Below are 24,366 nucleotides of genomic sequence, written 5' to 3' on the forward strand. Positions count from 1 at the left end.
TAGAATTACAGGGTCACATTTTAATTCCTGAATTTTACAGTTCAGCATTAATATCACCACATGTATACAAATGGTGTAAAACAAGTACAGTGGTATTTTTAATACAAAATAAACATCTGTTTTATGGAAAAACTATACTTCATATCTACACAGACAGCCCATCTTTTCCAAACAATAGCCAAAATTAAAATTAACTACAAAATCTCCAAAACAGGGGAAACTGCTTCAGGTTAAGCTATTCCAGGAAAAATGGACCCATAACACATTACAAGGGTGATCTGAAGATTGTAGCCAGAATTACTGTTTTTAGTTTTTTTCCCAATGCATTAAGTTGTTGTTTGGGGGACGTATTTCCTCACTTCAGCATGATCTCAGATCATAGATGAGCAAACTAACATTAAAATATTTACAGGTAACTTGCTGTTCTAAAAATAAAACCTCTTAACTGTTTGCCTCAACTTATTTTAAATTCATTTACGTACATGGAATGTGCTTTTACTCTTTTAAAAAAGCAGCTTTCATATTACACCCTTGTTTGTTTTATGGAAAACTTTATGTGCTGCATACTGACTTTGATACTGAAGTAATAACTTCTTGGATCCAAATGGCCTCTAGATATTAAATGCCACTTAATTCAGCACTAGTCTTTGTATGTGAGTCTTTATATATTATACTTTAAAACTTACTCGCAGCTCTGGAGAGAGACAACTTTATGAACAAAGCAGAAAGTGACTTCAAATTATCTTGCACAAAAGATTGTATGTACTACGGGGAGACATTTGGAAACATTCTGTTCAATCCACTCCCAAGTTTCTGGAGAAAAGTCATTATGAAATACTACTGTACTGATTCTTGGCATCAGTTATCTCTAAAAGTGCTGTAAAGTTCTATTAAGAAGAACTGTCCATTTTGAATCCAGTTTGTTTTCATCAAAATACATACTGAAAATTCCTGGTGTAGAAAACTCAACATGTACTGTAACACAGAGTGTACTTCCTTCCAACTAAGGCTGAATTTCTCTTAAATCTTCAAAAAAATGGTCCCAACAGCATAACTTCACTTTTATGATAGTTGAATTTGGTTTCATAAAAATTTTTTAAAAAGAGGCAACTGATTAAAAGAACAACATGGCCAGCACCATTATACAAGTAATGTTATTGGGTTTGTAACTAAAGTTTTGTAATTGTTTCTAGATCGGATACCCCCTGGAGCAACCCTGCATTTAATATTATTTTATCAACCTTGTCCCTCCCCCAAGCCATCCCCAAACCTGAGAGTTTCCTCACTGAGAAGCTATCTCCCAGGTTCTGGTTACTAACCTTATTTTATTTTATTTTACTTTTTTTTGACAGCCTGAAAGGCAAAACCCTTAATTACTAGCAAGCAATCAAGTTCCTGGGAAGCCTGGTTTTTTTACAGAACTAAACTCTCCTAGCTGATATACTGAGTATTTTTTGCTACTCCTCATATATTTATAAGTTCAAGTGAGAAAGCTTTCTGATTCAGATTTTCAGCTCATCGAACAGTTGCAGCATTTTAGTAAGACCACACGTTGAGGGTCCCCACTAAGTATTTTATGAGCCAAGACGAGGTCTTTTCCTGGGAGATGTTTCTTCTTCTTCATCTTCCTCTTCATCATCTGGATAATCCACTAAACCAACCAAACTTCCCTATTGAAGAATAAAAAAAATTCTTAACATATGTAACTTAAGGGGAAAAAAACTTACTTAGTATAATCACTTTTAAAGACATCACAAATAACTTTTCTAAACTATTTAATCATATATATCTCAAACAGATATATTTGAATTTGATAAAGGAACAGCTTGAAAATTACGAACACCTGGTACATTGATGGCACTCTAGGTTACCCCCAACTTTTCTATTTAGCTCTTAGATTTTTAACAACACCTCCCAATTCAATTCAGCGAACTTTCACTGTGGAAACATGTATCTCTACATAGCAGGACTCACAAATCATCATGACACTGGGAGCTAAGATTGTGAAAATGAACTCATTCATTTCTCTACGTTTAAACAGGAGTGAGTAGTCAGCCAGTGACAGGAAGCCCACCTTTTGTCTCTGTACTTCAGGTATGTATTTCATCACTCAGTGCATACCACTGTTTTCATAATGCTTTTGATGATAAACACATGAAATGATTCCTAAAACTAATAACTAAAAAATTTAGAGCTACCTCTCTGTAACCAAAAGGAAAGTAATGAGGTAATTCAGATGTTTGGACCCCTAAAATTCCTATTAAAGCTCTGGACACTACCCAGGAAATTAAATGTCTTCAGGTTTGCACTCATTTAGAATCCATCCCATCAAGTTTATACATATGTCCCACAGGTTACAAGGGCTACTGTAAAAAATGAATTTAGTTCAAACCCTTCAGACAAAGTAATAAACAAATACAACCGAAATAACTCCTATTTCAAAGCTAAGTAGCTTCATATTTGAAGAACTCAGACATCTAGCCATAACACTTTGCCAAGATATAACTGAACCACTGTAATATTAGTCAACAAAGGCCAATGAGCAGCTAGAAACCATTATCAGAAAGTCTGGGAGTTAAACTTATTTATACCATATTTACATATGTGAGAATCCTGCTTTCTCAAGTCTTAAGTTTGATAAGAGGCAGTATTGTCTCAATTGCTAAGAATATATTCATTGTGGTCTGCCTGACTTCAAATTCCAACGCCACACTTTAGACGCAGGACTATGGGCTACTGATTTAGAATCTCTATGCCACATTTTCCTTATCTGCAAAATTGGTATAATAATAGTAGTTAGACCTCACTGAACTACTTTGAAAATTAAACTGAAAATAAAACATAAAAAGCACTTGGCACAGTGCTTGGTATGTAGATATAGTGTTCAATAATTGCTACTAGCTACTATTACTAAAATCATTCTTTTTCATTGGTTTTCTAAGCCAAACAAGTTAGATGAGAGAAGACAGAAGATGTAATTACCTTCTAAAAGGGCACAATCTAATATTCACAAAGATAACAAGTTATCAAGGAATGTTTTGATCGTGTTTAAGATTATAGATTACATATCACAATGTTTGTTAAAATTAATAAATATTGTATCTGAAACACTCAGCTACACAATTTAATTTCATCTCTATTATCTATCTGTATCATAAACTCCTATACGTTAAAACAATCATTTTTATTGAGAATAACAATATAAAACATGAAATATTAGGTCTATAATCCAGAGATACATCTTTTAAAGAATTTGACAGACTCCAGACTTAATATAAAAACATAAACATACTTGTTTTAAAATAACTATCAGATTGCAATTGCACCACTTATGCCAAATACTCTTGAGAAAAGTTTCCAATATGAAAGAAGGGATGAAAACAAGTAACAATACCTATGAAGAAACAATGACAGTTTTTCTGAACCAAATAAACCAATGAACTAACAAATTGTAAGTTAGGAAACTATTATCATGATTCATCATGTTTAAAAATTTAAGGAGAGAATTCAAAAATTATCTTCTACTCAAAATATATAGATCTTCCATAAACATGATTAATAAAAATTTTAAAAATCATCAGCAAAAGTGGTTATTTTATATCTCCTAATTATTATAGCTTTAATTTCTTTATCTCAGCTAACTGCATTGGCAAGTACCCCCGAACAATGGTTACAGCAATCATAGTGGTGTCCTATCTTGTTCCCAACTTTGGTGGGACTACCTCTAATATGTCCTAAAGTATTAAGTAAGCTTTTGGTATCAGCCATATATATACCGTGTTAAGAACTCTCGATGTATTTCCATTTTACTGAGTAAATGTGATAACTAATCAGAACTGTAAAAGCATATTCTATACAGAAATAAACATGTATATGAAATATTTTGTGGAGAAAGTCACATAAATTGTTTTAGCTGCAAAAAGCTGGAAACAACATTAAAATGCATCAAGAGTAAATTATAAATTAAAGTATATCATACTCTGGAATTCTATGGAGAGAGTTCTCTTTATGTCCTAACTTGGAAAGCTCACCCAGGTTAAGTTTGTTAAGAGAAAACGCAAGATGCAGTATTCTCTTCTGTTAATCTGTGGCAAAAGAACTGTTGGTTTTAGGACCCACTAATCATTTCTGATTCTGATTTTTAAAATATTTTTCTTTCTTTTTTTGGGGGGGGGGGGGTAAGTAGTCGTCTTCAAGAAAAAAGTGCATGTTTTACAGCTCTACAAGTTAAAAAAAAAAAATCTTTGTAATTTCATTAGTAGCTAATGTCTTACCAGCTTTGAGAACTATCAAGTTTTCAAAGAATGCAATTTTTAAAAGCATATTAGAACATATTAGAACTTTATTAGAATGCCTTGCAAAGGAAAATGGACAGGTTCACACTTCATCTCTTTAATTTTAAGAACCAATCAATTCAATTGTGGTAATCAAAAGATAGTGAACTTCAAACTTTTGTCATAATCTAGTGTGATGAGCCATTTATTTTCCAAGAACAATCACTGTTCTCTCCTTCTACCCCAAAAAGGTGTAGAACAAATATATTCAGCAATCTGCTATTAGTGTCAAAAAGAGTGAAAAATTTGTGTTAGTACTTGATTTTGCTCAATCATAAGTAAAAACTTATCTGGAAGGATAATGAATTAAGAACTCTAAGAAATATGGGGATCCCTGGGTGGCTCAGCGGTTAAGCGCCTGCCTTCTGCCCAGGCCATATCCTGGAGTCCCGGGATTGAGTCCCATGTCAGGCTTCCTGCATGGAGCCTGCTTTTCCCTGTGCCTGTGTCTCTGCCTCTTTCTCTCCACCCTGTCCCATGTCTCTCATGAATAAATAAATAAAATCTTATAAAAAAAAAAAAAAAAGAACTCTTAGAAATAACCCAGGAGATAGAATAAGATTTAAAAAATAATATTAGAAAAATTATGACAATTGTAAAATCAATACGGAAGACCCAACATTCAAATAGTAAGTTACAGTGAAATAGCATAAAATGCTTCTCAACTGAAGGTCATGACTATTTAGCTGCTTTCAAGAAGAAAATAAAAAATGACATGCAAACGATCAGAAAGAAGAATGTCTCTGGATTTCTTGGCAGCAGTAACTTCAAATTTTTAGAAGAAAATGATTTCCAATTTGGTTCTATATTCAGTTAAATTGTCAGGTAGGACAGAATCAATACATTTTCATACATGCAGGGGCTCAAATTTTATCTCTAATGGGATTTTCTCAGAAAACAATTATTACAGGATTTGCTCCACCAAAAGGAGAGGGAAAATCTAGAAGAGAACAGAGACATAAGACCCAGGAAACAATACAAGAAAGAGAGAGGCCTAGGCAAGCCTTAAGACAAGAGCTATACAGCAAGTCTAGAGAGCAAGCGATCTAGGCCAGAACCAGACAGACTTCCAGAGAATATAGAAACTAACCTGAAAGATACTAAAAGAATTAGTGACAGACACCTAACTATTGCAACAAATGAAAAAAAAAATGGTGGTAATTATTTATTCAAAAAGAAAAGTTACCAAGAAAAATACAGTACAGAAAAAAAGACCAGGAAAAAAAAGACCAGGAAAAAAAATTCATGAGTAAAGAATATTTACATTGTCATTATAGCTATAAAATTATCAAATACTATTTTAACCAAAAATTTTGATATAAGGGAGAAATAAGAGTGAGGATGTGCTAAGGAGTGTTCACATGCTAAACTCTTTATATACCATAACAAGAATTTAACAAATTAGGTTTAAACTTGATAAAACAATATGAATTATTAACAGATTATTTAGAAATAGAAGAAATAGGTACAAGAAGAGTTCTAAAGCAATCTCTGGAGAGGAAAAAGAGGACTGATTTTTCTCAACATTTTAACACTATTTTGATTTTTCAAAGTAAGTGCATGTATCACTTGGATTAAAAAAAAGAAAAGCATGGCACCTGGGTGGCTCAGCTGGTTTAGTGTCTGCCTTCAGCTCAGGTCATGATCCTGGGTCCTGGGATCCAGTTCTCCAGTCCCATGTGGGCTCCCTGCTCAGCAGGTAGCCTGCTTCTCCCGCTTCTCCCTCTCCTCCCTGCTTGTGCTCTATCTCTGTATCTCTGTCTTTCTCTCTCAAATTCTTTTTTTTTTTTTTAAGATTTTATTTATTTATTCATAAAGACACTGAGAGAAGGCAGAGACATTGGCAGAGGGAGAAGCAGGCTCCTCACAGAGAGGCCAACGTGAGACTTGATCCCGAAACTCCGGGATCATGCCCTGAGCTGAAGGCAGACGCTCAACTGCTGAGCCACTCGGGCATCCCTCTCAAATACATTCTTAAAAAAACAAAGAAAGAAAAGCTAGTATATATATTGAGAAGGTGCAAGTAGTGTTCTAAGCTTTTTACATTTATTGAATAATTTAATATATTTAAAGCCTATTGAGTTGGTGCTATTTTATCCTTGTTTAAAATGAAGAAAAATTAAGGTCCTGAGAGATTATTTTAATAACTTATTCAAGGTCATATAGCCTAGAAAAAGGCAGAACCAAGATTTACCTGAAAAATTTAACTTCACAGCAAATATTAATATAGTGCCACAAATATTACACCAAACTATCCTATCAAGAAGTGAAATTTAATTTTAAAATTTCTAGTTAAAAAATTTAAAATGTTTTGGGCAGCCTGGGTGGCTCAGTGGCTTAGCACTGCCTTCAGCTCAGGGTGTGATCCTGGAGACTTGGGATCGTAGTCCCGCTTAGGGCTCCCAGGATGGAGCCTGCTTCTCCCTCTGTCTGTGTCTCTGACTCTCTATTTCTCATGAATAAATTAATAAAATCTTTTAAAAAATAAAATGTTTCAAAAGCAGTAGCATCTCACTGAAAATGCTACTCCTGTGATCTTTAGTCAAGCACCTACCACAATACAATACTGAATAAAGACTACATTTTTGTAAAATAAACTCAAATTGTATTTTGTATTCAAACCTAGAAGCATCTCTTCAAATTAGGTTTTCTACTACTATGGCATTTCCATCCTCTTGTCCTTCTACCCTTATGTTAATAGTTGTCTTATATTTATGCCTTTTTAAGCCACTGTTTTTTGGAGATGAGGATGGTTACATACCATAACAATTTAAATGAATGAAAAATGTTTCATATAAAATTTAAACTTGTTTATATAAAAAAAGTAACCAATGGGAAATACATTTGCTATGCAAATGACAAAACGGCTAATATCCTTATAAAGATTCATTCATATTAAGCAGCATGTAATCCAATTTTTAAAAGGCAAGACTATGAAAAGACAACTTGCAGAAGAGCAAATTCAAAAGACAATAATATTCAAACTTGCTACTAAAAAAGGACACACGATTGGGGATGAAATCTATACTGTTTCTGCTACCTAATGGGCAAAGATTAAAAAGAATTGTAATAACACTGGCAAAGCTGCAGTGAGCCAAGCACTCATACAATGCTTATGGTAATGTAAACTGGTAGAAACTTCTAGAGGTATATGACAATATGAAAACATTCTTCTACTCATCGATTCAAGAAAATAAAATGCAACACCACCAGTAGTCCCATCAATGAAAGAAACGTCAGAATCAACTTATGTGTTCCAAAATATTACTAGGTGGGTTGCTTACAAGTGTTATGATATGCCTAAATAAAATGAAATTCTGTAGTCATCAACAGTGTTTTGAAAGAAAAAGAAAAAAATGTAGAAAAATTCTTTTAACAAATAAATAAAAGCAGGACACAAAACTGTGTTTCTAGAAAAACCTCAACTGCATGTCAGGTAAACCCATACACCTAAAGAAATCAACCAAATGTTAGCAGTCACTATTATGTGATGACAATGTGTACAACTTTTCTTCTTTGAAATTTATTTATTTTTTATTTAAATTCAACAGCCAACATGTAAGTACATCATTAGTTTCAGATGTGGTGTTCAGTAATTTATCAATTGCATATAAATTAATTTTTTAATTCAAATTTTCTTCAGTAAATATGAAACAGTTTTAAAGATGGAAAAAACAAAGTTTGTATATAGAATAATTTCACATACCTTGGTGGCTGTTACTGATGTAGCCAAGTTTGTAGTTTTGGAGGAGGATCCATTAGAACTTGCTGGTGGTGTCTGAGCCACTACAGACTTACTGTTTGTACTATTTGTTCCATTAGCAGTACTGGCAGAGTGGGAGAATGTAAATTTGAAGCCACTAGATGATGTCCTTTTAGGAAGGTTTTCCTTGTCTTCACTTTCTTTTGCTAAAGCGAAAGTAAAATTTTTAATCTTTTTCAGTAAATATTCCTAAATAAGCAAAGCATCTGAAAAGAACAATAGCTTAAAAACTTATAAAACATTACCTTTGTTTCATAAGAGCCATGGAGCATGATGTGTACAGTAATTAGTCTTTAATCTTAGAAATCTCAGGATTTGAAAGGACCTTAATAATCATATACCAGAATTAGCCATCCTACGCTAGAATTCTACAGTGTTGTATCTAGGACACATCAAGGATTCATTACCTGTTTGACTCTGCCTTTCATTGTTTCTTTGCACCTTCTCTTCACTGCACTGACCCTATACTTCTAAAATCCGTGTGAAAAAATAAAATAAAATCCATGTGAAAAACCTGTTAACCCCTCCCACAAGTCAGTATTTCAAATGCCTAAAGACAATGATATGATCATGTCTATCAGTCTCTTATTTCCTGAATATTCCAGATTCCTTTAACTGTTTCTCTTATGACTTAGGCGTCTACTATCCTTTCACTCCTGCTTGCTCTCCTTTTTTTGTATATGATTCTAAAGTGGATTCAAAGCTTCAAGTATGGCCTTGCTGCCCCTTTCTATGGTAGTCAGAGCAGTGCCTATAATGAATAAAGGTAGAAGAATTAAGCTACCAAAGTTACCTATACCTTAGGACATCTTGTTGGGCTATCTGCTACACCATGCTGAGGTCAATAGAATTTCAGACATTAAGAAGTGAGTACATAATGAATGAGGCTGGGAATAACAGTTGCAGGAAAAATGTAGTAAGTGACTGAAACACTAAGGAGAAATGCTTTTGCCTTTCAAAATGTAAATTTGTAGTAAACATTTATATGATGTAGGACAGTACTCAAATAATGGTGATTTTTTTTAGCTACAGATTTAAAGTGATTAATTCTTTTAAAATGTAAGATCTCAGGGTTTTTTTTTTTCTTTAAGATTTAATTATTCATGAGAAACACCGAGAGAGAGAGAGAGAGAGAGAGAGAGAGAGAGAGAGAGAGAGGCAGAGACACAGGCAGAGGGAGAAGCAGGCTCCCTGCAGGGAGCCTGACGTAGGACTTGATCTGGGGTCTCCAGGATCATGCCCTGGGCTGAAGGTGGTGCTAAACCACTGAGCCACCCGGGCTGCCCAGATCTCAGTTTTATAGACAAGTGAAACACATTTGAAAGATGGGAAATTCTACTTCTCTTGATAGTCTATCTTTATGAAATTTTTATAATGATTTAAAAACGTCAAATAGCAAAGTTACTTCTTTGAACTTAGTTTCCTCAGTTATAAAAGGCAGAGCACTCTGGAAAGTTTCTATGGATCTATATGGTCTCTATTATTACTGGAGTTTTCAGTACAGAAATAAATCAAGATTGTTTACAGAAAGCAATGTATAAGTAGACAATGTAATTCTAAACAGCAAATGAAGGGGCACTTGGGTGGCTCAGTCGTTGAGTGTCTGACTCTGGTTCAGGTCGTGGATCCCAGAGTCCTGGAATCGAGTCCTGTTATCAGGCTCCCCACAGGAAGCCTGCTTCTTCCTCTGCCTAGGTCTTTGCCTCTCTGTCTCTTATGAATAAATTTTAAAAATCTTTAAAAATAAATAAATAGCAAATGAGCGTCACAAAATGACAAGTTTCAAGAAAAACAGTTTACACATGAAAATAACTCCCAGATTTAGAAAAAGATGTGGATATTTTAAAAGGTTGATTCATTATAAAATTCATTTTCATGCTGTATATACTATGACCAGACTTTCACAAGCAACTGATAATTTCTGTACTTAAGTGATACATTATTTAAAAATTCAAAATTTTAATACCTTTTTTTGTCTCCATAAATTTTTCGTAAGTATCTGGAAAATCATCTTCTGGCTTAGATTTTTCTACTGGTGCCACAACTGCTTTTCCTTCCTCCTCTTCATCTTCATTAAACCACATTTCTTCATCCTCTTCCAAGGCTTTTGCATCTCTGCGAAATCTGTTACTACGTAATATAGATGGTACACTGTAAGAAACATATCACAAACACTGAGTAATGATTTAAAGTTTGTGACCACATTAAATTTGAGAATAAATATATAGAACACTAAGAGGAGCTAAAGTAATTTTAACTTCATATAATTTACATCATTACCTCAATTGTGATACAAGATATAACCAGAGAACACTCCAAAATATTTAAGGATATTGCAAATTAAAAATTTATCTTGAGTTATTATACAGAACAGTCATTTTTCATATAAAAGATTCTGGGTGGGGAGAATATCCTACCCTTCTACACAATCCCGTACTATCTAATGACAGAAAGAATACTCCTGGATAAATTTCACATGTCAGATCCAAACAGAAGATGATTTCAGATGTAATTTTATAGACTATAAATGCAATATATTTAAACAGTACCTGTTCAGTTTTTGATTTTGTCTGTCTTTTTCTTGCTCATATTTAGTCTTCAATCCTTTGAATGTCTGAACATATTCAATTGATTCAAGTGCTTTATAAAAGTTTTCAACTATATGTGCAGTAAGAGACTTGATATCTTCCTGTATAAGGACAAAATTTACAATTCAAATATAAGTCAATGACTGTTAGGAGAAAAACTTTTTTATGTTCCAAAGCTGATCAAAAAAGGTTTTTCAAAATCACATCACAAAAATAAATGTCCTAGTTTCTGTACACATGAGCCAGGCCTCCGGAGAAAACTTGGAATAAAAAAGAAGCCCTTTTGGGAGACTATAAAACATCTGAAAGTAAACAGATTTATTTTACATCTTCTGTTTATTTTTTGAATTTACATAGCACTTTACAATTTAAAAAGCACTTTAATATATACTTTCACTTGATCCTCCTCTAAAAATTCTATGAAATGGGTTTTATTACCCCCAATTTACAGAAAAGGAAAATTGAAGATCTGAAAGGTTGGATGACCTGATGAAGAGCACACAACTAGTTCGAAGGCAGGTGCTGAAATTACATTTTCAATAAATTTTAGGTGCTACTTAATGGCTCCTTGTTTAACTGGTATCAAAATAGGAAAAGTAATGATGTTAAGAGAAAAAAAATGCGGTAAGCCCTACCTAAATAATAAACATTATTATTTAGGAGTCAGACTCCTCTGACTATATTACATATACAGATCTGATAAACTATTAACTTGAATTCCACCTATTTCCACAGTCTTCCAACAGTATAATTTTTGTGAAATAAATGGACAGTCATAACTTCTAAATTCTTTTAAATTCTAAATGAACCATTCTAAATAACCATTCCAAGTGCTGGGTGTGAAGCAGGATCAGTATTAATAATAACTAAAGTTGTGATTCAGAAATTTAGTATTTATAAGAAATATACATGTTAGTTCTTTAAAAAATACACCACAATCTGCTTCTTTTAAGGATTTTGTCTTTAGTTCCCCTGGAAATCTCAATTAAATAATATGCAAAGAAGAAACATTAGGAAGCCAGGTAAATGGTCGGTGCTATATACTGAACAAAAAGATGAGTAAAGTTTTGGGGCACCTGACTCAGTTTTGGCTCAGGTCATGAGTCTGGGGTCCTGGGACTGATCCCCATGTGGGGCTCCATGCTCAGCAGGGAGTCTGAATGAGATTCTCTCCCTCTGCCCCTCCCCTCACTTGCACTCTCTCTCTCTCAAATAAATACATAAATCTTTAAAAAGATGAGTTAAGTTTTGGGATTCAATGTACATTTTATCAACCACACAAAATAATTTTCTGAAAAACAAATTCAATCATAGGAATAGGGATGGGGTTGTGAACTCTACAACTAATTCATTTTATCAGTACTACCTCACCAAAAATTTTAAGGAAAAAATCATAAAAGTCAATCTCTGGTTCATTAAAACAGTGCACTGTGAACCAGGGTTCAGATACTTAGTAAGCTGGTTTACTATGTTCTTTCTTTTCTAAGGGTAAAGTCTTTTCTTTTTTTAAATTTTTTTATTTTTAAAGATTTTATTTATTTATTCATGAGAGAGAGAGAGAGAGAGAGAGAGAGAGAAAGAGAGAGGCAGAGACACAGGCAGAGGGAGAAGCAGGCTCCTCATAGGGAACCTGATGTGGGACTTGATCCTTGATCCTGGGTTTCCAGGATCACACCCTGGGCTGAAGGCAGACACTCAACCACTGAACCACCCAGGTGTCCCAGGGTAAAGTCTTTTCTAAGGCTTCTACTCTCTTTATCCTTTTGAAAACCACACTCTTGGCAAATGACTACTATTAGAAAAGTAATCCAGTAGGCCAAATAATCTTTATGAGAACAGCATGTTATGAGCAGAAATCTGATTTCTAAGAGCCAAACCTAGAGAATGAATTTCTAGCTTTGACTTTCTTTTTATAAATTTGAACCAATTCTAACCATGTGGGGCATTTTCCATGGTGGAATGATTTCAGTATATGGGAGAGGGTAAAATTACTCTACTCTACTGGTTCTATAGTTACTTGTCTTACCCTATTGTTCACATAGAGTTCTCTCCAGATCTTTTTATGACAGATGTTCAGTTGCTCAAAACTGAGCTGTGACCTATGTTCAAGCTCTGACTATGCACTTATAACCAAACTGATGCTCTTGAATAAACAATTTGATCACTTCGAGTGTGTGAAGCCCCTATCTATAAAATAAGGAGTGATCCACCTAACTTCCTGGTCTCTTCAACTTAAAATTCCATGATAACAGCTACCTTTTATGCATCTTCTATCAAAGCTTACCAAAGTAATCATTTTCAACCTTTCTATTTATTACTACCCCTACAATAGATTACAGAGATCTCATGAATGGCATGCTTGGCCAAACGTCCACATATGGCAAATATAATTCTGAAACATTTGACCAATAAAAATGGAACTAGGAATAATATAGAATAAACATGGATTAAAATACTATGCTGAATTTCATAATTTAAAATATTAACATTGCTAAATATATAATAATTTTATTTCACTAATAATCCTTTAACATAAACTTACCACTCTTATAAATTCAAATAACTCAATAACAGCTGAATTCAACAGATTGTACCGAGTTCCATTATCCAGAAGAGCATTTATAACTGGCTCAAAAAGATTTCCCTTTGTGATGTAACGATTATAAAATTCATCTTTAAGGCCAATTATCCGCCTCATAAAACGAAGAGCACCTAATTAAAAATACAGGGAACAAGTTGATAATCTCATTAATAATAATTATTATACAGCCATTTTTACATAAAGCAATGTATATATTCTTCTAAAATAAAAAGTAAAGCCGTGCACTAAAAATAATTGGGTTTTGAGGAGAAACAGAGTTAAGGAAAGACTACTCAAATATGTATAACTCATGTAGCTAGAGCTAGCAAAAACCCAATACTTGGTAGGTAGCTCCATGGTTTAGAGATTAAAAAAAAACCCACAGAAACCATCGAATGCCAATGCTGGCAGTACTCAGAGCAGTGCTGGTAGACATGCAGACGATGTAGCGATGGCAGCTCAGAATCAGTGCAGGGCTGTCTGTCATGAAGGTGGGCGCAAGAGTGGTGCAACCTGCCCAAGACTGCCTCATCTCTCTGCAAGAGGGAGCTTTGGAGGTAGGTACTTCTTTCGATTTTCTGAAAATAAAGCCAAAGGGGTTCCTGCTGCCAGCTTAACAGGAGAGCTGAAGGTCTTTTACTCTTCTGATGAAGGCTATAGTTTCATTCCCACTAATTTAGTTCTCTTTGCTTTGGAAAAATCATCTGTGAACTGACACTACCTATACATTATAACACATACATTTTAACCCTCTATGTTTTAACCCTTGTTTACCAATTGCTTATGAGTTGTTTTGCCTTTGGTAAACATGTACTGTGGCAAGTCAGACTGTATTTGTAAAAGAACAATAGAGTAACAAGTAAGCAGTATAACATGGCTTTTCATATTTTAAATACTGAAAAGAAATCTCTCATTTCAACCCGCTATTCACAGATGGAAGTCATTAAAAGAAGATGTGCCTGTCAAAAGAGGTCCTAAATATTATCTGAGAATAAAACTGAAATAGGTCACATAAGGTATAAACCTATGATAACTGTAACACTAAAGAAGTGTGAAGAAAAAAAAAACCCCAAAAACAAAACCTAGTGTGAAGAGAAGTGCTAGACTTATAACATCGCCTCTTTTTGTAGGACAAGAAATAGTTATTTAAAATTAAAAAGACAAGTAAGTATTAGTAAAGATGTGAGCAAACAGGCACTCTCATATACTGCTGATAAATGATATGATATAGTTAGAACTGCACTACTTATAATGATGGATCTTGAAGCAATGTAAACATTTAAATAATGGAAATTTGATATAGGACTACTTTGCAGTTATCCAAAAGGATTATTTACAGAAAGTCAGATAGGAACACCGATCATGAGAACATCAATCCTTCCAAAATTAATATAAAACCTAACATAATCTTATCATAAATAACCAGATAAAATTATTTTTAAGTTATTATGGTAGAATCAATGTCCAGGAACCGAGAAAATTATGAAAAGGAAAAGTGAATAGGGAGTTAGCATATATTAAACTTTACAAAAGAGATGCCATAATGGCCTAAGAATAAACTTTCCTATTTAACTCATCTATAAAATAACAGATTCAGAAATAATAGTTAAGAAATAAGACACAAGATGTATATGGCAATTTACTGCATAACGAAAGAGAAATTTTAATTCAGTAAGAAAAACATAGTTTATTTAATAAGGGGATTGGCATGACTTGCTATCCATCTGGAAGAAAACAAAGTGAGCCCTCCAAACCATATACAAAAACAAACTTCAAATGTATTATATATGGAAGTTAAAAGTGAAATAACAAAAATATTAGAAGTAAATTGAGGAGAATAGAGTATTTTCTTTGTGTAATATTAGGACACAGATGTTCCTAAGCAAAACAAAACCCCTAAAACTCATAAAGGGAAAAAAGAGATATATTTTTTCATCACAGAGAATCTTAAAACTGTTATATGAAAAAATACTATAAATAAAGGCAAATGCAAAAGACAAATGAGACTGGGTCATTTTTTCCCCAAAAATGTGATAAATTATTAATATCTCTAATATGAAAGCTCTAAGAAAAAGATAATAGGCAATTCACAACAGATAAAATTCAAAAGCACTAAAACATGAAAATACGTTGCCAAGGAAAATGAAGTTAAAAGGTATATTAAAACACAAATGAAATACCACATTTTCCATCATCCTCTTCGTAACATTTTAGGAATCAGTGAGTGCTGCAAGAGTGTCAAGGGCTTCAATCTTTTGGGAAAGTAATCTGGAGGCTGTATATGAAATTCAAATTTAAAAGGATACATTTAAACTATATAAACATTTTGTCCTGGCATTATCATTATTGGGAATCTATACTATGGAAATAAAGAAACCAGTACTTAAAAGACTTCTATACTATTCACTACAGTGTTATGTGGAGTAGCAAAATACCAAAACAATCCCAAAATCTGTGCACTACAGAATGGCAAAATAATTGTGGAGGAGCCACTCCATCAAGTGTCACTCCCTTACATTTAGGAAAAAAAATTTAGTTGAGACCATATTCAATCACATAGAGTAATACTAAGGGACTACGAAGTGGGTTAATAGGATCCTGTTTTTATAAAAATAAAAGCCCTGTAAATATCTGAGTGTTTATATAAATTGTATGGAGCTGGAAAAAGGAATAGAAAAAATTATGCATGCAGCTAATGATGGCTACTCTTAAGGTCTTAAAAGTAGTAGGTGGGAGATTAACCTTTTCACTATACATTAAATGTTTCAATTTTAACTAACTTTTATGCTCAGAAAAAACACACAAAACTCTTTTTATTTGGAGGGTGAAGGAGATCACTTTATCTCTATTTGCAGGTAAAATTATCAAGAGGAAAGGAAAATTAACAGTTTGCCAAAAATCAATACTGAAGCAAGTATCAGCATTTAAGTTTGGAGATTATTGGTCCCAGTGGTATACTGAGGGGGACTACTCATAAGCTATATTATAAATTCAATAAATAACCCGAGTTATACAAAAACATTTCAAGGCCCATATCTCAAATTTAAAAAGTCACTATGATAGTTTGATGAAACAGATGTGAAAGACAGCAGGACTTGTTCTATTAGTGAAATGTCGTCATCGTACATGGTATTTTATCACAACAGTTAATCTAATTCAATCTAAATGTGAGTAATGTGTGAGTAGGGAAGCACCATGACCTATTCCTCTTGTCCTTTAAATAAAAGAAAACAAAAGATTAGTACTTCTCATGATAGCGTATATACGGCTAAAAAAAAAAATTCACATGGGTAGTTTCAGGTTTTATCTTTATTAAAAATATTGTTCCTTAAAATATCTTACAAGAATGTTCTTTTAAATTGTTACTTACACAAGGCCAGGAAAGTGTGCTTTGAATTCATCAAGACCAAGACTCTTCTTAGCAAGTCCTTGTTCATAATATAGTTTTTTATGTGATATGTGTGATGTTCCACACAAAATGTGAGTAGTTCTAAAATTAAGGCAAGCAGCTGTGCTGTTTGATAATTATCTACAAAGAAAGTCATCACATGAAAATAAAATAAATATTGCAATTCACCTAAAGAGAATAAAGTTTATGTCCCGTATTTTAGAGCAAAAGCTAAACTGCATTTCTTCATTTTTATATAAATTAAAGAAGCTACAGATTTTTACTTTTTCATTAGCAGACTCTCAAATACTATTGTTTTATTGATCAAACTGATACTTTCTAAGGCTCTGTATAAAGTATTTATTAGTGGTAAGAGGAAAAAAAGAATTGCCTAAATAAAAATCTACAAACATGATAAGAAAACCCTCATTGCATTGATATCTTCTTAGTAATGTTTCTTTAATATATGCTTTCATTATTGATATTAATGAATCTATTAAAGGGTTCACAGTAAAGAATAATAAATACCTCAGGCTTTCTGCCTATCATGGTGCAGCAAAATTTCCCCCAAGAAAAATTAACATGCTTTCTTTAAAGATATCTTTAAGGAAAGGATATTTTGGCTATTTGAATATCACCTGAAAAATATTACACAAGATTTTTTAACAATAATCTTTCTAACATTAAATCGTGATATCTATGATAGGCCCACTGAAATACACTACCTTTTTCTCCCTCAAGAGGCCTTGGTGTATGTATGCATTAATGAAATGATTTCAAATTGGTTCCTAAACATCAAAACTGAATGGTCCAAGGACTTATGTCAATAATTACTGACACCTATCATAAATGTTTTAGGGAAGAAAAATTAAACTGCAAGGAAATTTTAGAATCACAGCCTTAGAGAATAAATCTAATCCAACTATTTTATTTTTCGAGAAGATTAACACATAAATATTTTGTGGAACTCTGAAGGTATCGGGAATAAATGAGCATTCTATTGAGAACCGAATAGCCATTAAAAATACAAAATATAGTTCTGGTATTTATAAAGATCTTTCCTACATCAAATGCAAGTAAAGACTTTTACTTGCTTCAGACCAATCTATAAACGCTAACACCACAGCCAATATTTGAAAGAGTCCCTCACCAATAAAAAAGTAAACTCTCTTAATTCCTCAATTTAATTACAAAAGATTTTGTAACAGTCATCTTCAGTGTTAATCAAAAGTCTTGTTTTCACTTTCTCAAATTAATCATTATATCTCTAACTAATCCAATCTCTAAATGGTCTCCTCAACTGAAACTGGCTCTCCTAGACCACTGATAAGCCTAGTAGAGAAAGATAGGATGCTAGGTGCACGCAGCATATTTTCCATACTTCCAACGTGATACCTGGGTATGTGTGCTCCAAGTAGAAGCAACAGTGCTTACACTCAGATTCATAAATACCTAAGCATAATGCTTTCATGCAGCATTCCTAACTGGCCTTAGTTTACTAGGTTTCAAAAATAATGAACTCAACTTTCAGATGTCTTTTCAAAAAGATATCAGAAAATAATTTCTAAATTTAGAGGAAAAAAACAAAATTCCAACCAGTTTTCCATCTTTTATGTTAGAGAAAGCAGAATGTTCTTTACAATAAAGAAAAAAGGTAATTTTTTTTTTGGATTTTTTAAAAAAATGCCTTTCCTAGCCTTGTATAAATAAATGCATTATATTCTCAGCAAAAAAAGCTTACTATTAACTCTTAAAATAGGAATTTATACTTACCAGGGCAAATCGTGCTGTTTTTGTTAGATCCAACTATATTATCTAACAAAAAAAGTTAAAGTCAGTTACTTCAGTAATTATTCCATATTTTCCTAGTCACAACATACAAAGCATGTTTTTGACTATCTCATTTTACCTGCATAATAACCACTAAGAAGAATTAATTGTGAGGAGGGTGAGGGGACAGGCAAAATGGGTGAAGGGAGATAGAGGATTCCAGTTATGGAATGTATGTCACAGGGATAAAAGGTACAGCACAGGGAATATAATCAATGGTACTGTAATAGTATCATTTGGTGATAGATGGTAGCTACAGTTGTGGTAAGCATAACTTAATGTATAGACTTGTTAAACTATCGTGCTGTCCACTGAAAGTAATGCAGCATCATGTGTCAACTATACTTCAATTTAAAAAAATAGTTGCTTCAAATATTATACCTGTATCTGCAATCTTTTACAGAACTGAGTGCAGATGAGAAACTGTTAAAAAACAATAAATATTCTGATAAAAAAGTGAAGTTACAACCAGAGATAAGACTGACACATTTTCTTTTACTTCTTAGTCATCCTCCAACAATTAGGGCATGTCTCTCTCAATATAGGAATTTCTTAAACTACAGAATGATACATGTTAACAATTATCATTTATACTTTGAAAGTAAGTAAGTAGGATATTGTAAGTTCTGAATTTTAGGCATACAATCTTAGAACACAATGGCATAGGGAAAAATACGAATGTCTATCGCATCATGTGTAATAGCAAACTAGAAACAAATGTACATTAGAAGCAGAATGGCTAAATTACAACACACAAGAGACCATATTACGCAAAAGTTAAAAATAAGTAAGAACTCTAGGTATCAATATGGATAGATTTCAAAAATACACTGAGTAAAAGAAAAAAAAGGTAAAATAATGTGTACAACAGAAATGAATTCATATCAAGTTTTAAAAACATGAGAAACAATGTATTACAGGTCATAATAATATAAACACACATGGTGTGATAAACTTCAAATTCAGCATTCCTTGAGGGATGGGGTAAAGTGAGAATGTGAAGGTGTGCATAGGAAACTTTAACAGTGTCTGTAATTTATTTTCTTTTCAAAATAATTTGAAAAAAAAAATAGGGCAAGTTTGTTTTGATAAAGCCAACAGGATATATATGGGTGTCTGTCCTACAATTTTCTAAATATTTCTATAAGCTGGAAATGTCTTATTTTTAAATAAAGATTAAAAATGCATTTATTTTAATTTATACAAATGAAGCTATTCTGCATGAAAACGTTCTGGAACATGTTTTACCCAATTTTGTATTTTTGAGAACTAGTTAGATGGCATCAAAATTGTTATTTTAACTGCTATACAGAATTCCACTGTATGACTATAACACATTCTCCATTTTCTTACACATGCTTGTAACTGTTCATGCATTATACATAAATGTTCCCTAGGATATACACTCAGAAATTGAATTGATGGTATTATGTAAGGTATGTCCATTTCACAACTTAGTTTAGTAAAATTCTCTTTAACTGACTTCCTCTTTAAAATGACTTACCAGATTAGCCAACGCTCTCAAGAGAATATGCCCCCCTCATTTCTCATTTTACCGTTACATTGTATGCATATCAAAATGTCCTTTGTTTACACTAATTATTTTTGGCAGTATGATTACATAATTTAAATACCACAGACTGATGAAATATCATAAAAATGTAGTATCTATGGGCTAAGTTTAATACAGTCTAGAAGTCTATAAAACCAGAAGTTATAGCTGATGAATTGTGTGTGTAGTTTATGCCTAAATGACGACATAGAAATACAATAAAAAGTATTAAAAAAAAGCCTTACCCCTATAGAAAATATTAGCAAATGAGTCAGCATTGAGTGTTTATAGTTATTTTAATTTTTTGCTGCTTTAACTGACTTTTTTGATTAACCTCATCAACTTTTGATCCTTATGTTGTGAAACTAGAGAGCTTGTACTTTATTGCCAAACTATTCTCCAAAATGACTGTTCCTTTGGATTTTCTAATGTAGGGTAATACACTGTTTACTCTTGCCCACTCTAGATAATCTCCTTTTGTTAAAGTGTTTATATCTCTCTTCCTCAAAATGTAATACTTTTTGCCACATTTTCTGTATCATTCTCTAACACAGACCTTCTGAAACAATGGATATCGTGATTTTATACTGCAGTTTAAATTTTTCAGTAGTAATTTTTCTGTCATATAAAGCACTGAGTAGACAGTCTGTTATAGTTATACTACTTATTTCACTCTTTAAAAATGGAAATCATAAGCAGATAAGATACCCTACCTACCCTTTTCACACTTGTCTTCTGAAGTATTGGTCAAAAGTGGTGCTGTGAGAACATGCATACAATGGTTGTAGAAGAAATTTAGAAATTCACTTTTTTCAGTTTTCTGAAACACACAGAATTTTTTAAAATATTGCTTTTTAATTAATATCTTTAAGAGTTAATGCAAGTCATATACAAATAACAGATACTTTAAGATACCATGAAAGCACCAAAAAACTAGTTATATTCACCTTAATTGTATTTCTGCAGAACTGAAAAATCAAATATATTTCATATAACTAAATTAAAATAAAAGAAAAAGATTATAAAAAATATTTCTGAGGAAAATTATTCAGAAGAATTTTTTTCTAACATGCTTGTGATCTGAAATGCAAAGGCTCTGTCAAGCAATGTGATATAGGACCAACTTAACTGCTTAAAATTTCAAACTCCATATCCATACCATATCCAAATTTCAAACTACATTCATAGCATATCCAAATTGGAAAAAACACCAAAGTGATTTATTAAGCCATTTGAACAGTACAGAATTTAGATCTATTTTCTAAATTTCAAAAATTTATTATTTGGAAACTTGGAAAACAGTGTCTTTTGATTTCTGGCCACTATTTTTTATACAATGGTCTCATAAACAAGTAATGATTTAAACACAATATATACATTCTTTTCTAAATATAAAGTAATTTTTATAAAGAAAAAATATCCCAGCACTTTGAGACAACTACTAATATTTTGGAATATTTCCATAAGTCTTTTCTGAATGACTTCTCCTACCATGTAGTTGATATCATTCAGTACATATTAATTCTTTCATTATGATTAAAGAATACATAACATAAAATTTACTATCTTAGGCATTTTTACTGTTTACAGTTCAGCAGTGTTACACATACGTACCCTGTTGTGCATTCATTTTTAAGAAGTTAACAGAATGAGGCCAAGGGCCATTAATAGAAATGCTAACATTTTACTAAGATTTTCACAGATCACAATTTGCATTTTACCACAAATAAACTGCTGCAGGAACACCACAGCTATTTGGATCCCAAGTGTACAAATACTTAAATATTATTTTCCAAAATTGTACACATTTTAAGATTTTATATTTACATATAATTTATATATTTATACATAATTTATTATACATTAAATTATCTAAACTGACTAGACCAAAACATTTTTATCTCAGAATAATTTCTTACATTAGTTGTAGCCAGCATGTTTTCTGGATCAATTAGAGTACGAAGCAGTCCCATTAACTGAACAGCACCTCCTAGCTCAGGATCAGTATCACAGATCATTTGCTCAATTACTACATTAATGAGAAGGATATCCTGAAAGAAAATGTATTTCCATTAGATCTGGTTTGGATAGAAGACAAATATACCAGCTGAAAGAATAGAACCAGAACCAAAAAATAAATGAACTTGTTTTTTTTTTTAATGAACTTGTTTAAACTTTTATATTCCCAGTATTTTTCAAAGTTCTATAAACACACTAGAGTGAAAAAAGCTCACTAAAAAAAGCAGAGCACACTACAGCTTATGGCAACATCAACATATGGAAGTAGAAAACAAAATCATTTATCATCAGTGATTCTTGTTCATTAGAGATTCTAAAAGATTACTGTTCTAAATTTCAGCCTCAGATTGGAATTTAGAAGCCACCTGAACAAGGAAGATCATACATCATGTGACCCTAAAACACAGATTATATCAGTTTCAAAAGAGAAAATCCTTTCTACCAAACAGTGAGGAAAACCCAGTATACAACTCTCCACAGGAGGCAAGTGGGTGCACACTGTGTTACATAATAATCTAATGCCACAGAGACCTGCATTAATTGCATGTTTTGGGATCTTAATTATGAAACTACAAAGTAGCTTGCAGATACAGTATTTGCCTCTTGCCTGTATTTTTAAGAAATCTTGAAAATTATAGTACAAAGTGTTCATGTCAAAGAAAAAAGTTTTGACATCAACTCAGTTGATTTGAGAATTATTATTGGGGGAAGAAAGTAACTGAAGGAGATGAAATGAAGGAACTGCATGGGATGAAGATAAATTTCTTAAATTGGGAGAATTTTGTAAAACAATAAATTTTCAGTATAAAGCACTTTTTTAAAAAAGATTTTATTTTATTTATTTGAGAGAGAGCAAGCATGCACGTGAGCAGGGAGGAGGGGCAGAGGGAAAAGCAGACCCCCTGCTGAGCAGGGACAAGGATTTAAGTAAGGCTCCATTCCAGGACCCTGAGACCATGATCCTTGGACCATGATCTGAGCTGAAAGGCATATGCTTAACGGACTGAGTTACTCAGGCAACCCCAGGATAAAGTACTTTTTGTTACTTTTGTTGTGCTAGCCCCTCTTAAACTTAACATACTGTGGTTTCCACAAGTATTTCCCCGCAAAGTTGTCTGTGTTCCATGAAGAGAACCAACAAAAGCATGTCACAGTCACTTAACTTAAAATTAGAACCCTAACCCCTACCATGTTTCAAAATTTGAACACTAATGAATGTCATGGCATTAGAAACAGAATAAAATCTCTTCAAAGAGGAATTATGAAATAAAAATCACAGAATTAATAAATCCAGAACCAAGCCTCATTTCAGTTACAAGGAAAAAGGGAGATTCCACATTAATCTGCTGCTCTTTCTTATTCTAGTAGGATCAGCAAAGCACAACTCACGTAAATATTAAGATACTACAAAAAGGTGTCATCCAACGAACTTTCTTGAGGACAATGCTGGGGCATTTACTTACTTTAAATTTATGTCAATGTGTACTACTTATATTCTACCAGTTAATTAGGGCCTTAGATAATTCGCTGAATTATATATAATCTTCTTTCATAAGTTTATGCATTTAAAGTAGGCACAAAAATCATAAATGATGAATGTAGGTTATATCTAAATAAAACCATAGTGGCAAGAAATACTTAAGGTATAGCTCATAACACTGAAATGTCATTTCAATATACATTCTTCAAACTTTTTTATTCCTGTTTTCTCTCTTACATGCAGGTTCTCATAAATCCTGCTTCCATCAATATGAATGCCAAACTTTGAGTCCCATAATTTAGTAACACGTGGAAGTGAAAAATGTTGATTTATGTATTTCATAGTGAAAATGACTGCTAAAGAGAGCTATAGCCTTTTCAGGAAATAAGAAAAGAACTGCCTTTCTCAAAGGCCTGTAAGACTTCCCTGACAGAGAGAGATATATGCATTATTAGATACTCTTCTCTAGAACATTTTAAGATACTCAAGCTTCAGACACGAAGGGCACAGAGGTTAGTAGATAAACTGAATTAATTATGCCTGGATATGGGGTGCCTGGATGGCTCGATCGGTTGAACATCTGACTCTTGGTTTTGGCTCAGGTTATGATCTCAGGGTTCTAAGATTGAGTCCGGAGTTGGGCTCCGTCCTCAGTGGGGAGTTAGCTTAAGATTCTCTCCCTCTTCCTCTGCCTTTCCTGCCACTCGTGCAGCACGCATTCTAATAAATAAGTCTTTTTAAAAAAGAGATTAGGCCTGGATAAAATCTTTAAAATCCGTATCAAGCAAATAGTTTGTAAGCCTTCTACATAGTTAAGGTAGCTTAACTGTC

General features: G+C 32.9%; 1 protein-coding gene across 2 annotated transcripts in view; it reads right to left on the bottom strand.

Moving 5' to 3' along the window:
• Nucleotides 1–24,366, bottom strand: part of PPP4R3B (protein phosphatase 4 regulatory subunit 3B) — a 61,271-nt gene continuing 36,905 nt past the window's right edge. The window contains exons 8-16 of one of the 2 annotated variants that reach the window (XM_077915443.1): nt 21,956–22,087; nt 20,754–20,856; nt 18,428–18,469; nt 16,637–16,795; nt 13,228–13,397; nt 10,647–10,786; nt 10,064–10,227; nt 8,041–8,243; nt 1–1,670 (exon numbers count right to left, since the gene is read on the bottom strand). In XM_077915443.1, the coding sequence (XP_077771569.1) occupies nt 1,575–1,670; nt 8,041–8,243; nt 10,064–10,227; nt 10,647–10,786; nt 13,228–13,397; nt 16,637–16,795; nt 18,428–18,469; nt 20,754–20,856; nt 21,956–22,087 (1,209 nt within the window). In that variant the 3' untranslated portion in view covers nt 1–1,574. Of the gene's footprint in view, nt 1,671–8,040; nt 8,244–10,063; nt 10,249–10,646; nt 10,787–13,227; nt 13,398–16,636; nt 16,796–18,427; nt 18,470–20,753; nt 20,857–21,955; nt 22,088–24,366 lie in introns of both variants that reach the window. The other variant, XM_077915444.1, reaches the window with a different exon arrangement.

Source organism: Canis aureus, chromosome 11, assembly GCF_053574225.1.
Source record: "Canis aureus isolate CA01 chromosome 11, VMU_Caureus_v.1.0, whole genome shotgun sequence".
NCBI lineage: Eukaryota > Metazoa > Chordata > Mammalia > Carnivora > Canidae > Canis > Canis aureus.